Source organism: Anguilla anguilla, chromosome 6, assembly GCF_013347855.1.
Source record: "Anguilla anguilla isolate fAngAng1 chromosome 6, fAngAng1.pri, whole genome shotgun sequence".
NCBI lineage: Eukaryota > Metazoa > Chordata > Actinopteri > Anguilliformes > Anguillidae > Anguilla > Anguilla anguilla.
Genome location: NC_049206.1, coordinates 54,516,314 through 54,530,642, shown reverse-complemented (window position 1 = coordinate 54,530,642; position 14,329 = coordinate 54,516,314). Strand labels below are relative to the sequence as shown.

At 42.9% G+C, this 14,329-nt stretch overlaps 2 protein-coding genes across 3 annotated transcripts in view; one reads left to right on the top strand and one right to left on the bottom strand.

Annotated features, from left to right (window-relative positions):
- Positions 1-1,339: 1,339 nt before the first annotated feature.
- rpl7l1 (ribosomal protein L7-like 1) lies at positions 1,340-5,867 on the bottom strand. Its single transcript, XM_035420215.1, has 7 exons — positions 5,756-5,867; positions 4,905-5,013; positions 4,536-4,699; positions 4,263-4,400; positions 3,664-3,773; positions 2,348-2,559; positions 1,340-2,060 (listed from the first exon to the last, which is right to left on the bottom strand). The coding sequence occupies exons 1-6, from the start codon at positions 5,797-5,799 to the stop codon at positions 2,351-2,353; spliced, it is 774 nt and encodes a 257-aa protein (XP_035276106.1). The 5' UTR covers positions 5,800-5,867; the 3' UTR covers positions 1,340-2,060; positions 2,348-2,350.
- A 1,185-nt stretch (positions 5,868-7,052) lies between these two features.
- ncoa1 (nuclear receptor coactivator 1) overlaps positions 7,053-14,329 on the top strand; it is a 53,249-nt gene continuing 45,972 nt past the window's right edge. For both annotated transcript variants that reach the window (XM_035421973.1, XM_035421974.1), the window contains exon 1: positions 7,053-7,631. The gene's annotated coding sequence lies outside the window, so the exon portion shown is untranslated. The remainder of the gene's footprint in view (positions 7,632-14,329) is intronic.

Here is a 14,329-nt window from a genome sequence, read left to right as displayed (position 1 = left end):
GGCCAAGTTCCCTGCGAGGGCTAAACTTGTGTTTCCCCTTCTGAATTAATTTGTATAAGAGCTGGTTCCATAACAAAACTGGTAGAGGAAGGTTGTGCTCTACCAATAGAACTTCATTCTGTAAACACTAATCAACGATAGAACTTCTTATTTAGTATACACTATAAATAAGCTGTGAGCTTAAGCACTGAAGTGCCACATACTCCTGTTAATTAAATGCCCAGCCATTTTGGAAGAACAACTGAGTTGTGGTGGCTGACCATCCTTAAGGTCACAATCCTTTGCAGTGTTTGAAAACAGAAAACGGGAATTAGTATTTTCCATTCCGATACAATTAGCAGTCATTTGAAGTGAACACTATCTGTGCCACAGACCTGGCCGTAGGCATAAACGCTCTATGCAGTCAATCAGGGCCATATGATGCTGGGTGCATCCTAGGTACTTTTGCTAAAAAATGCTGAAATAGTTCAAAGATAACAAGATGCTCCACACAATCCCAATGCTAGCTAACTCAGAAACTATTGATATTACAACTTTTCCCACCACGTATTAACCACTTTCCTGCAAGATAAAGCAAATTCTGGTAAACATTTCCAGTGAAGACAAATTCTGCAGTGGTGCTGCGGAAACCGCATTACGAAATTGCTCAAGGCTGAGGAAACCTTCAGGACGGTTTCATCATTTTGCTTCTTCCACTCAAAGCAGCAGTTGTGGTTGCTTCTAGCTGCATCATACCTCTCTGAAAAAGCTTCAGTTAGGCAGTATGACTCATCTCCTCACTAAAATGAATGTGACACATAAAGCAGCCACTGGCATACCATGCGGAAAAGAATTATAGCTAACATGTTACATAAATAGAAAGCTCCCCCCGCCCCCTTTAAGAGTCTCACACAGAAGAGCCTGATTGGACAGGGTATTGACCAATCACAAATTACCTCAAGTCCTCTGCACACTGCATAATGGGATTTCCTACTAATCTTACAGGAATCTTGATTAAATGTGTGATTTTTATTTTGTCACACATCTGAAAAATGTGCTGCGGACAAAAGTCAAGAGCATCTTAATGAAAAAATTACAAGAAGGCTTAAACAGGAGGAGGTGAATTTAAACCTACGGTTACTATGGCAAATCCACAATTTCTCTGTACGTACAGGACCTACTTGTTCAGCGAGGCTGTTTATGAAACCAGTGGTTGCTTCTTAAAGCAACATTGTGCTGAAAGATTAAAGATTAAATGAACAATTAACAAAGACCCCAAAAAACAGGAAGACGTATACCGGTCAAAGTTGACTGGTACTAGACATACAATCATAAATATATAACCACAAAGGTAACAAAATAAACAAGAAGGCAAGTTTATTGAATATCCAAATAGACAGGGCAGTGTAGGTGTCAAAAATGTTTCCATAGTCTTTCTGAAAAAGATAGTGCTGGATATGCACTTATTGAAAAGCACATACACATACACTGGTCACTGAGAAGGCAACACAAATCAGCACAAGAATGAAGACACATTTACCATCATCTGACAGGGTAAAGCACACGCTAATTTGATGCATTCGTTTTCAAGCTTTACATGCTGTGGTGCAACATCTCAATTAGCTCAGTTGCCATTGGGATAGGGTGCAATCCTTTACAGCAAGCCCAGCTCCAATATTGTTCCACTCTTCAAGTTTTCTCTTTCATGGGGGAATTTTGGATGCACTGCTTTCAAACATTGGTGAGGAAAATCAGCCTTTGTCCATGTGGAATTTTTTTCCTTTGTGGATTTGACGGCTATACAAATTATGTCCTTTCCTTCCAACAAAGCAAGACTGTGCCCTGGTGAAATCTGAAGTAAATTCTGCTCAGCTGGTCACAGCATAAATCGGTGGCTAAATATTGTCTGTACATCAGGTGGACAGGAACCTGTGATGCTCTTGAATGACAAAAAACCTGTTTCCGTTCCACAAGGCAAGACAGGGTCCCGTTGAAATCTGAGGATTCTTCTCCTCAGTCATGGAATATGTCTGTGGGTGAGTGTGGCTGTACATCAGGTGGAGACAAGTCTTTGCAATGCTCTAGAATGACGAGAAAAAAAATATTTCACCATCTGATCACAACACATTTCCATCACCAGTTAACCCTTTGAGGTTTACCAATATGTGATTAGAAGGCTCCCAACTGAACATTCTAATGCTGACATAAAAATTCGCTTCTGGTAAGTTAAAGCAATGGAGTTCTAGAATTTTTCTAGACTTAGAATTTTGAAAATAAAAAATACATTCCAAAAAACCTACTGGATTCAAAGGATTAAAGATCTCAAAGTACCCTCTCTCCTTATTGGCTAAAGAACGTCCACACTCACCAATCAGTTGAGCTGCCTGACGACTCTGTTGATGTCTGCACCTCTGGCGCCAGGCTCGCCGATCTCCCGTAGCAACCCGGCCTTGTCCCTCGACGCGTGTCGGGCCACCGACAGCGGGAACGGCCACAGGAAGTTGTTGGCCACGCGGAAGTTCTTCCCGACGGAGTAGATTTCATGGATCAAGTCTTCCAGGCAGATAATCCCGTGCTTACCTAGGAGGGCAGATTAAGTCACGACTCAACCCAACACTTTCTAGCCGTCACCTTCCACTAATCCGGCCTTCCTTCCTCACACCCGTCCGTATGTTGTACAAGACGGCGTTCAGTGTTTAAACCGTCTCAACTGCTACTGTTGTTAAATATTCAACGCGATGAGACGGAGATGAGCTCTTCAGAAAACCGTTCCACTGAGGAACGTGTTGCCATAATAGTAATGAGTAACTAAATATTCAGCAGCACACCCCACCAAATGTCACCACTGCATGTTCACCACCTGTTTTTTCCTTCAGTCTTGCAGCTGAAAGTGATAATTGCCCTTTACCAACCAGAGCAGAGAACATGCACATTTTTAAAAACTAGAGCCATTAACCTCTTCCTAAAACACAATGAAAGGTATAACAATTTTTTTTGACAAAACTGCCTCCAGAATTATATATAAATTTGTCTGTTGCAATACCTAAATGTTTCCATTAACTGCACACTCAACAGGTTGGCTACGTCCTCCACCGAACCGAAGTACAAGTTGTATGATTGACAGTTGTGTTGCAGTTCACATTAAACATTTATATATTGCGATTTGCTGTCATCAACTTCGCTAGGATATGAGCCCGCACCCACTCTTTTAGTATCTCAAATCCTATGTCATGTTACCATAAAAACCCTTAACTATCACGGGTGTCCGAAAATAAATCAAGAATGAATTCCAAGAATAACAGTTGACATTATGACAATAGCACCCTGGCAGTCAGAACAACAACACGTGCTTTAAATTACAAATGGTCGACTGGCTGGCAAGACTGAGCGGTCTGCATGGACTGCTGTCTTCTGCCTTTTATAATCTGTCTGAAATACAGCCAGTTTGCACTCTGTTGTGACAATCTGCAGGACAATTAAAAGGGAAAGTAATTATATCCCAAGCCTGGCTTCGCATCTCATCATCAAAAGACACAAAACTTCTCACCACATAAGACTGGCATACATTTTTCCTTTGAGGACAGTAGTTCTATGTGTACATGCCAAAAAATTTTATGGTGTCACTGTTACATCACAGATGTCAATATGCAAGACTGTGTTATACGCAAGTGAATGTGTTCTTACCCAAGTGCTGTTCAATGACAGCGTTGTCAGTTAGAGGAACCTTCCGCTTGTTAATCTTAGCCTGTCCTCTCTTGAGGATCAGCTCACGCACTGACTTTAGATTTGGGAACCTGTTGAGGACAGAAAAACAATGTCAAACATCAGAAGAGACAGCACATTAATACCGTGCAAACTGAACTTCTCATCTTTGGGAGAATGATTTTCATCGAACATCATGGACGCACTGTTCTGCTCCCTCCACAGCAAAAAGTCACGTGGGTATGTATGCAGGAAACAGACAGGAACCCACCATTAGACTACCTACTAGGACAGTACCACAAGCGTAGAAAAGCAGGAACATCCAGGGACAAGCAGGAAGAGCTTCTCATGCGAGCGGTGATGTTGAAAATACGCCCAGTTTTACAATAAAATTAATTCCGCTAGGCGAGGACTGCTGTCCGCTCAGTTTCCCACTGCATCTACACGAAAACGGTGTGCCTGACCATGAACGACACTGTAGAAGCTTCTTAACGGGACGAGCCTCCCAGCAGCCCAGAGTCAAACGCTCCTTACGGAAAGAAGAGGCCCACCTGTCGCAGAAAAGGAGCAGGTCCACTTACCCCCAGGCCACGTACGGCTCCACAGTCCTCAGCATTTCCATGGAGCACTTGTTGATCCTGACGAAGGATCCGCTGAAGATCTTCCGCAGTCGCAGCATCTGAATGACCTTCATGACCTTGAGGCTGACGCCTTTGATCCTGCGCAAAAGGAACGACAACATAAGCACTTTAAAACAGGCGCACACGCGACGGACACCAGTCAACTCGTCCCAAGCGAGACTAGGCCCGAGCACCCCAAGAGGGCGCCGCGAGGCCCGGGACCCGGATTCTTACTCCCGGATTCGGACGGCGAAGGCCAGGCGGTTCTTGGCGGGCGGCAGTGCCGGCGGTGGCCTGTGGGCATTTCTCCTCAAGCGCGTCTCATCGCGGTGTTTCCGCTTGCTGTTTCTCAGGAACTCTTCCAAACGCTTGAACTTCAAAGGTCGGCCTTTCTGTACCTGTAAAACACACACACACACACACACACACACACACAGTGTTCAGGGTAGCTGCATTTGCCATGGTCAGACAGACCCACTTAATTCAGGCCGATTTATTGCTAGGGGTTTCAGTGAGCAGAAATGCCATTTTCTAAGTTACAGGTTAATTTATAAACAGGGAAAATTTGATACTGTAGCATGATGTTGTTTCAGACTGACTTACTTTTCTTTTTTCAAGTAAAGCTAGCTTGGCCTGTGTGGCTTTGATAGCTTGATACGCCTTCCTCTTCTTCAAGAGATTTTCTGGAACCAGCTTGATCACCTTCTTCGCCCTAAATGTACAAAACAACTTCAAGTGAAAACTGTAGGATGTGCAATACAACCCATTCCAACTACATGCCAATGATGGGTGTCAGGGTTCCATGTCTCTTGACATTCGACATGGGTGTGTACTTGTTTGTTCCGACAAGGAGTTTAAAGAGTTTGACATCTAACGTTAACTTGCATACATCAATTTATTGGCATGAAGTTAACACTTACGTGGTTGGCTAGCTAGCTCGCTAAATAAGTTCGGCAACTGGATACTTAAGTAGCTATGCAAAATCATTGCCAGAAATGACCATTTTCCAGTAATCTGTGCGAAAAAATAGATAACTTAGCTTCACTTAGACGCAGGGTAAATAAGTACGCTACCTTATTGCATTAGCTAAAAGTAGCCTATACGTTACCTGATGATGACCTGCATCAATATTAGATCAACGAAAAGTTACTCGCAGCTATAAACAACGCGTTTACTGAGCACGTCTACGGTTATTACTACTTTGACCCAACGTACAGTATACAAAACGGCTTTTTGAGGCATACCAACTGATGGCTAGGTTGCAGTTACCACACGTGAAACAGTTCTGTACACCAGAGCTCCTTATATTCTATACTTTGATGCAATTGAGAAAATATTGTACCTCAGAAACTATATTCAGACAAACGATGATATACAACTTGGATTTGTTAAATATACAGCTTCTAAACTAGGGGATGGATTGAGATGAAACGTAAAGTAAATGGATCACTTACTCAGACTCTGCCATCTTTACCTTCGAGACGAGTTTATGTCGCATGGAAATGATGTCATCTTGGTGCTCTCATGTGCACCCCATTGCCATCTACAGAGCTGGAGTACGAAGTGAAATGCAGTGGTAGATCGTGTTTTCACTGCATGTGACAGGGTATGCGTAAACAAAATTGGTTTGCACTAAAATATTTTACACTTTATTTTGCAACTGCACTTCCAAAATAAAAGAGAACAAATTGAAGACGAGTTATTTACTCCTAATAATTCGTTTTAAAATCTGCATTGGTAATACAAGATTTTCCCATTAGACTAAGATACTCTTCTGAAGATTCCGGTCAGAGAATTATAATATACCGTATTTTAAGCGGTCGTTAATATACAGATCTTGTAACATATTCGTGCTTCTTATTTATTGAGGGTCGTCGGTGTGTTCCTCAGAGCTACCAGTAATCTCCAAAAAAGCGAACGGAACATCATTTTGCACAACACCAGGGAGCGTGATAGAGCCATGTGGGGGCAAGAGAGAGAAAATAATAAGGCAGATATGAGATATTTTCTGGCGCTGGTCATTATGTCATATCAACAATACTTGATGAGTCAGTAAATGTATTGCTGCTATTGAACTCCTTGTTGGGCATTTCTGTTCAAACGAATATTCTGAGAAGGCTATGTCAGGATGACGAAAGTCTCACACGGCATCTATTGTAATAAATACTACTGAAATGAGAACATAGCCACGAGTTACCCCTTTAATGTGAGTACTTTGAACCACCACAGCGAAGAACGAGAACACAAGCGTGTACCAGTCAATTTAAGAGACTACACTGGAATTATTTCAACTTTATACTCCAGCATGCAAATCTGCAAACACTGTAAGCCGACGATTCACATATACAGTAGACACATACTCTCTTGATGTGTGTCACCAGAACGGTGATTTGTTTTTTTAAAACATCTTAACCTTATTTTGTAAAATTATTTTGAGACAATACTGCGAGCCAGAATGTTGGGGTATTTGGTCTTTTGCATTACAGTAAACGCTTCTCAGTGTTTTTTGTTTTTTTTTGCATACTAACATTTACTGCAGATTTAAGAAACGGGAAATATCAGATATCGGTCCAGCGCATATTAAACAAATACACTAAATTATTCTTCAAATACTGTTTTAATATTGCGTTATATATGTGCATTTTTTTATTTAAGAAAATATTAACAAATATTCGCCTCGTTTGTTTGAAGTTTTGTTTGCAGTCATTCACGCATCTTCCTGAGGCGAGCGCGCCCCTTCACTCTGCCGAGCGTCGCTGTGCGTGCGCGGTGCCGCGGCGCTGCCCTGTTTGTTTGTGCAGAGGACGAAAATGGCGGAGAGGAGAGAGCCGAGCGAGAAATAAAGATATATAAACAACAGCTGTATCACCAGTGACAAATATGAAAGAGCGTGGAAATTAAAAATGAACAATACCGTATCTACCGTTATTTTATGCAGGAGATAAAGTGCATGGAGACAAATGAAGCTCTGCAGCAAAAAGGAATTTGGGAAGCAGGTTCTGAATTCGCTAACTGCTAGCTAGTGAGGGAGCGAGCTAACAACAGTAACAGTGTGTTATCTAGCTACATGTAGTTAGCGAAGCGTAACACTGTAAATTGGTCTGTAAAGCTAGCTCGTAAATAAAGATTTCGCTAATTAGCTGGCTGTCTGTCTATTTATACAGCAAGCGTAGATAGGTAAGTTAGGGTGACAGCCGGCAACAGATTTGCAAGAACCACTGATCGAATACCAACAAGACGGCTTACATGTCAAACATATTTGCATGTGAATGCATGCATAATCGTCTCGCACATTGTCAAAAAGGGATCCTACGCGAAGCACGAAAACAGGTAAGCCTCACACAACTATTTGTGTTATTACATATCAGTTGAATTACCTTTTTAATCTAGAAAGATAATACTTTTTACGCTATTGTCTAACAGTTATGCCGAACATGTTAATGTCAATATGTGAAGTTACTGCAGTTGGTCAGCTAGCTAACGCTGCGTTAGCTAGGTAGATACGTTATTTTGCCAACGTATCTTGAGCGAACGTGGAAGTTATGTCCGGGTTTATATCTAGATAACAATAAGTTACGATTGTACCTGTTTAAACTATTTATTAGAACTATCCAAGGCCACTGTATTATTGGCTAACTATCTAATCATCTGCGGTAGTTGCATTCCAAATTGTTTCTGGTTAACTTAGGTTGTTAAATCAGAGCATTTCCTCATACACTAGCAAAGCAGCTAGCTAGTAAATCACGATAGTCCACTCAGCTAGACTAGCGAGCTAACGAACGTCTTCGCTTAGTCATCCATAATACACAAGGAAAATAATAGCTGAACTACCTAGATCGGCCACCCCATTTTGAATGCATACATGGAAAAGGTCATTATAACAAGGGCAGTGTATGTGGTAATATTTGTGTTTGGTATGCCGTCTAGCTAATACAAACACGTTTGCGAGGTTGTCAGCTAGCCACACAACACCTTAGCAACACCATGCATTCTACCAACAACAAGGTGCACGCACGCCTACTTTTCTAGTCCCGCTGTAAATATTTCTGTTCAAAACTTTGTTTTGCTCGTTCTGCGTAGCGTTGGCGCTACACGTACAGACAAGCACAGGGTCGTGATCATGAATTTGTTGGATATATTTTTTTCATTTGTGATTCAGAATAATTGAATCACAGAGAAAGTTGTTGGATTGTGGCAGTTCTAAGATCATTGCGTTAATTTGCTTTGTGGAGATGGCTGCTTCCAGTTAGCTCAGATTCATGTTTATGTTTTTGCAAGGTGTGTTTCTGATACACGAGGGAGCTACATTTTCAAATCAAATAAAAAGCATTCAACTGCTATAGCACTGTTTTCCTTTACAAATTAAGAGTAAGAAATGGTAGGGTTATAACATGTTATAGCGAATTAAATGCAGTTTGTACCTATGCACATTATTTATGTGAGAGAATAATTAAATGAATTGTGGCAATTGAAAGCATAACAACTTGTTTTCACAATTTGTACGTAAAAATGCTTGGTTATGTGACCATTTGGTAATTCTATGAGCAGTAATTTGAGAGTATTAGTCCAGCAGTTGGGGCATTGTTTTGTATTACAGTTGAAGGATGAACTGGTTTTTTCATCTGGTTTGGGGCTCAGGTAACACTTGGCCCAAAATTTGTAATGAAACCATTAAAATGTTGATACGTCTCAATTCATCCTTCTCTGTACTCAGTTTTAGAACTTAACAAGTGATAGCCTACAGCATTAGTTTTTTGAGGGTTAGGTCCAGTTCTGTAATTTTTTAAATCAAAAATATTTTTCCTCTCAATTTGAATGAATGATTGCTCCTCTCAAAAATGCAATTTTGAAGTTCCTTTCAGTTCACTCCCATTGTAAACTTTGTTTAATCTAATTTCATATGAAGGCATACCAGCCTGTTCCAATTTCAGTGACTCAACTACAAACATATGAATCTATTTCAGTTTCCAGAATTACAGAATATATTATAGTGTTACAGAATATAGAGCTTCTGGAGGTCCCTTATTTCTAGTCGGGACCCAGTGTTTACAGATCTTTATCATTTTATTCAATCCCAAGGTCATATATTTATGGTTTTTGTGCATACTTCTGTTGCGAGTGGTATTTGGTTCTCTGATTGCCTGGCTATGATTACAGCAGTGCTGTGTACCCCTGTAATTTTATGGCATATTTTTTTATTTTTCCTTGCTGTGCCAAGTTTGTAATTCCATTCATGTGCAAATAAGTGTTTTCTTATTATACGAACAAAGTACTTTCCATTTTTTAAAAAAATACACACTTGAAGCTGTGTGCCAGTCCGCCACAATCACGAACTTCCCGTTGATAACGTCGTGTTATGCGTGCACCTGAGGTCAAAAGAGGTTATGCCAGTTGGCCTGCTTTTGCACGTCAACAGTGTATTTTCCGCTAACTGAACAGCAGACCGTGCATTTTTCGTGCGCACTTAATGGGATTTAAATGAAAAATGAATTCAAAACAATGCAAGTGAGTGTACGGGAATAGCTTGCATGTGCTTTCCTATGTGCAGAGCAGGGCAGCGCGGCCGTAGCTCTGCTGTCCTGGCCTGCGTAGCGCGGGACCGCGCGAGAAGCAGTGCTTCCGCAGCTCGTAGCAGTGCGCTTTGCTGGGCCGCTATACAGCCGTCAGAGAGCTGACCTACATTCTCCTCTCCCTGGAAAAAAAGCCAGTACTGCAGACTGTGAGAATGTGTGGGGGCAGGGAGAGCGCGGGAGGGAGGGAGCCTGCAAGAGCCGACGAAAGCGCGCGCGCGCGAGCTAACCCCTAGCTCGGAGCCCCCCGCTCCATTTCTTATCGGGACAAGCGAAGGAGTAAACGGACTCAAAGCCCCCCGCGCGCGACAGTTTGAGGTGTTTTTCCCCATCCTGTGCGTTATCCCTCAAATCTTAATTTTTATTTCGTAGTCTTAGGTTTTTGCAGGAGCTTTCAACCATAGCGTGCTTTTAACAGTCACCCCTAGAGTAATTTCGAGCAGGTTGAAAAAGTGTTTACGTCTTGCAGGAAAGTTCAAAAGTGCACACGGTCACATTGCCGCTGCAAAAGTTTTGGCTCAAAGACCAGCAGTTTTCTGCGGGCCTTCCAGTGGCTCATGTGTTTGTGTAATGTTACAGCTTGTTGGCAATCTGGGTATTTAAAGCTTTAGAGGTAGGTTGGATTTGCAATTAAAGCTTTCCTTTGGTTGCTATTGAGGGACATAGGGAAAATTTCAAGCTTTGGTGATTAACAAATGAAGTTTAATAGCAGGAGTTTTTTAAATCTTTAATCTTTTTTTTCATTTTATTTTTTAATAAGTATATTATTTAGACTTGTAAGTCATACTGTACCTAGAATTTATTTTACAAAGTTGAAAAACATTGGTCAGTTGTAATTTAGTCTTGCTTCCACTTCCCCCTTCATGTTTTGTCAGCTGTAATTTTTGCATTGCCTTAATGTCGATTGGCCTCTGAAGAGCTTTATGATGATGACTTTATCACAGATACAATTTGATTAGTGGGTGAAGGCTGAACAGACCCAGGACCAGGTTATCTCACTGGGCATGCAGCAGCTGGCCAGTGTGACAAAGAAGTTGTGAGGCAAAGTGGTGAAAATAATATGAGGATTACATTACATTTATTTTACATTACATAATAGGAGCACATCGTTACCCAGCTAACGCAAAACGTTCCCAGCAATGTTGCTACCTGGTTGTGGCAATGAAACATTTGTGCTAGCGTTTGGGTAGTTATTGGCTCGATAAAAAGTTTTGAAATTAATCAGGGATCATCAGCAAATTGTACTTTTCTGTTCTGGCGTTGCAGACCGGCAAAGCGGAGTTTGAGTGGCGTGTGACAGGCCTCGCTTGAGGTGGGGACGCGAGCGCGACGATGACGCCGCGTCGCGCATCCCGCCCTGGAGGGCCGCGACGTCGCGTCCCGCCGGGTTTTTCGGTGCGCTCCATCGCCGCGGATCCGTTTTAAGTCACCGAGCGGCCGAATAAACCATAATAAGCCTTCTCCTCGGGGGCCGTAGCTGGCTGCCAGTTTCTCGCGTCGCGTGTTTCCGCGTTAAAAAAAAAAAAAAAAAAAAAAAAAAACCTCACGTGAGCTCCAGGAATTTTTTTTTTAATACTGCAAATCTGGTTTAGCACCTGAAGCTATGCCACCCCACTGAGCATCTTGGGTTCTTAAAAGTGACTGAGGAGCAAAGGGTGGGGGGGGTGTGTTGGGGGGCGGGGGGGGAGGGGTGGGGGGGGGGGGGGAAGTGCCCCGATACCTTTACGCACCGCGAAGGCGAACTGCGGCACGGCTGGGCTGTCCGCACGGCTAAACCATCGCAGCATTCACTGAAACTAGATCACGGCGATGAGCACGGCGAGGGCGATCCGCGACACGCTTGCCTTTCACAGCCGTCACCACGGCATTCACAGAAATCAGATTACATTAAGGCAATCCGAACAGGTTAACGGCGTGGAAAGCGGTGGGGGGGGGCGGCGGGGACCGAGGCGCTGGGTGTTTCAGCCTTCAGCCATTTTCTGCTGTGGATGCCGGGGGGACGGGGGGGGGCGGGGGGGCGGGAGGGGGGTTAGAGGGGTCCGTCGCCTTATTGAACACATTAAAGCCTGCTACTCCCACCAGCCCCCGAGCTCTTCCCTCAGATCTTGAACTTCCTGAACTTCCTTATCCACGGGTGACGTTTCAGGCTGCGGTGCTGCAACAAAAGGGAGTTCGGAGCTCGGGCATGTTCTCCTGCGTCCGCGCTCGGATTAGCCGCGGAGTGACGCGCGTTTTGAAATCTAAAAAAATAAGAAAACTGGTACTTTAAAAAAAACAAAAAAAAAAACATGCTCAGGTATTTAACGGCTCAAATATGGCCGGGACCCTTTCAGTCGCGTTTCACAACCTGTTGAAAATGTGGAAAATCCACAGCTTAGCCACATGTAAGCTTATTTGCCGAACAGTGCGTGTTCACACACTAGGTTTACGAACAGAAAGTCACAAAATGGAAAAATAGGGGTCCAGTGTTGTGGGTCTTTTGGGCACAGTGTTAATTTAGTCACCGTTGTGCTGGTGTCATGCTGGGTTATAGTAAATCTCCTTTTGACATTAAATGAACTTGTGAAATAAGTGGGTGGTGGAAAGTACAGTGTTCAACCCATTTCCGGTATACATTCAATGAAGTTCTTGTACTGAATAAGATTGTGCAAGTGCTGATTCAGTTTACTACACTTAGATGGGTGTACTGCTGAGAAGATGAAGTGAAGCTATCGGGAAATATAAATTTTTGCTCTATGTGCTCGTGAAAATAAACTTTTTGATACATTGGTTTTGGCTTTGGGATTGCTTCCATGTGCAGGCACATATCATAAATTTAATATTGACAATAAATCTCCATTGCTGGACCCGCATAAAATAGTTTAATATACAGTTCTATCATTTCTAATCTGCCAGATAATCTGCAATACGCTTTACTGACATTATCACAGTAATACCAGCCTGCAGAAGCAGTGTTCTGGCTGGAGATGAGGGAAATTTTAAGGTTGCTCTCCTCGACAATGTAGCAGAGAAAAATGTCTTCGTACAGTAACCAAAGCAACGTGTAGGCTGTTCTCAGGATGTTTCAGTAATCTCACTCTTTTTAGTGAATGAAGATGTTGCGTCATTTAGCTCGTTTAAAGCGAAAACATTTGGTTACTGTTTCTGTTTGGTTCCTTTTTGTGAGGTCAACGTGAGGTCTTAAATGGAGGACTTCAAAAAAATTAACTCTGTAATTTTGTTATCTTACAGTTTACAAATGGTACAAGGCAACAAAGTTTTCTATGACTAATCTGAAGTTGAGGTTCTACTCAATGTAGAATAGGAAATAAAAACAGTTGGTGCAAATATTCTCTTGAAAAAATAACATTTTTTATTAATAAGAAATGTTTATTAATTACATTTAAAAACTGTTTTTCATTGAATTTTGACCACAGCAACGTCACACGTGCGGTGAGATTTTGGAGGGGGGATGGAACCTGCCAACCGAACCCCTCCCTCCCTGGGTGAAGCTGGGCCCAACTGTGCGTTGACCCTTAACCCCAGTCAGCACAGACGCTGCTTGGTCTGAGACGGTGTGTCGCTGCGCTAGGCGCGAATGCTAATGCTTCAACCTGATGCACAACCCAAGGACCCGCCAGAAACACTGTGTGCACGGTGCAACAGCGGTGCAATTTTGAGGTGTTACTGCACTGAGAAGAGGGAGATGTTTTTGCAGCACATTCTGAGCCTGGTTTACCAAGTCTTGTAGCACACGTGAAACGTTTTAGCACATGCAAGACCAATAACATGACCGATGATGCTATTCCTTTTGCACCAGTCATTTGGTCGTGTTATTAGTCTTGCCTGTGCCGAAAGGTATTGCACATGCTGCTGAAGGTCATAGTGAACTAGGCCCTCTGTGTTTTTGTTGAAGTCTACCTTGAACCAGACTTGTGAAGAAGCTGCAAGAGGGGATTTCATATTAAAGCTTGGCATCTTAGTTCTGAATTAACTGCTTTTTTTCGGTGTGGACAGTGGGGCGAGCAGTGCAGCTCGTTAAAGACGTCCCTTTGAAAGGAGCACGCTGGGAGAGTTTTTTTTTTTTGCGCGGACGCTGCAGCTGCGGCGATGGGATGAGGCCGTTTGCTTTATAGACCATACAGTACACGATGTCCCGGGAGCTGGGGCTGCAGCTAGCGCCGCGCCGCCGCGGAGGCCTCGCTGGAGGGGCCGAGTCCGGTGACTCCTCCCGTCTTTTTTCCCCTCTGGCTCCTCTTGTTTGTTTTCAAGCCCGTGCAGTCGTTTGGGTCCTCTCTCTCTCTTTTTTTTTTTTTTGGTTTTGATTTTAAGGTCCTGTAAATACAGTCTGGATGTTTTCCTTGGTGGGGAAAAAAAAAAAAAAAAAAACCAAAACACAGAGAAGCTCTGGAGAGATCGCGTTGGCACGGCGATAGTGGCGGGAATATGGCGGCCTGGCGCTCAACGCCGCGCTTTACC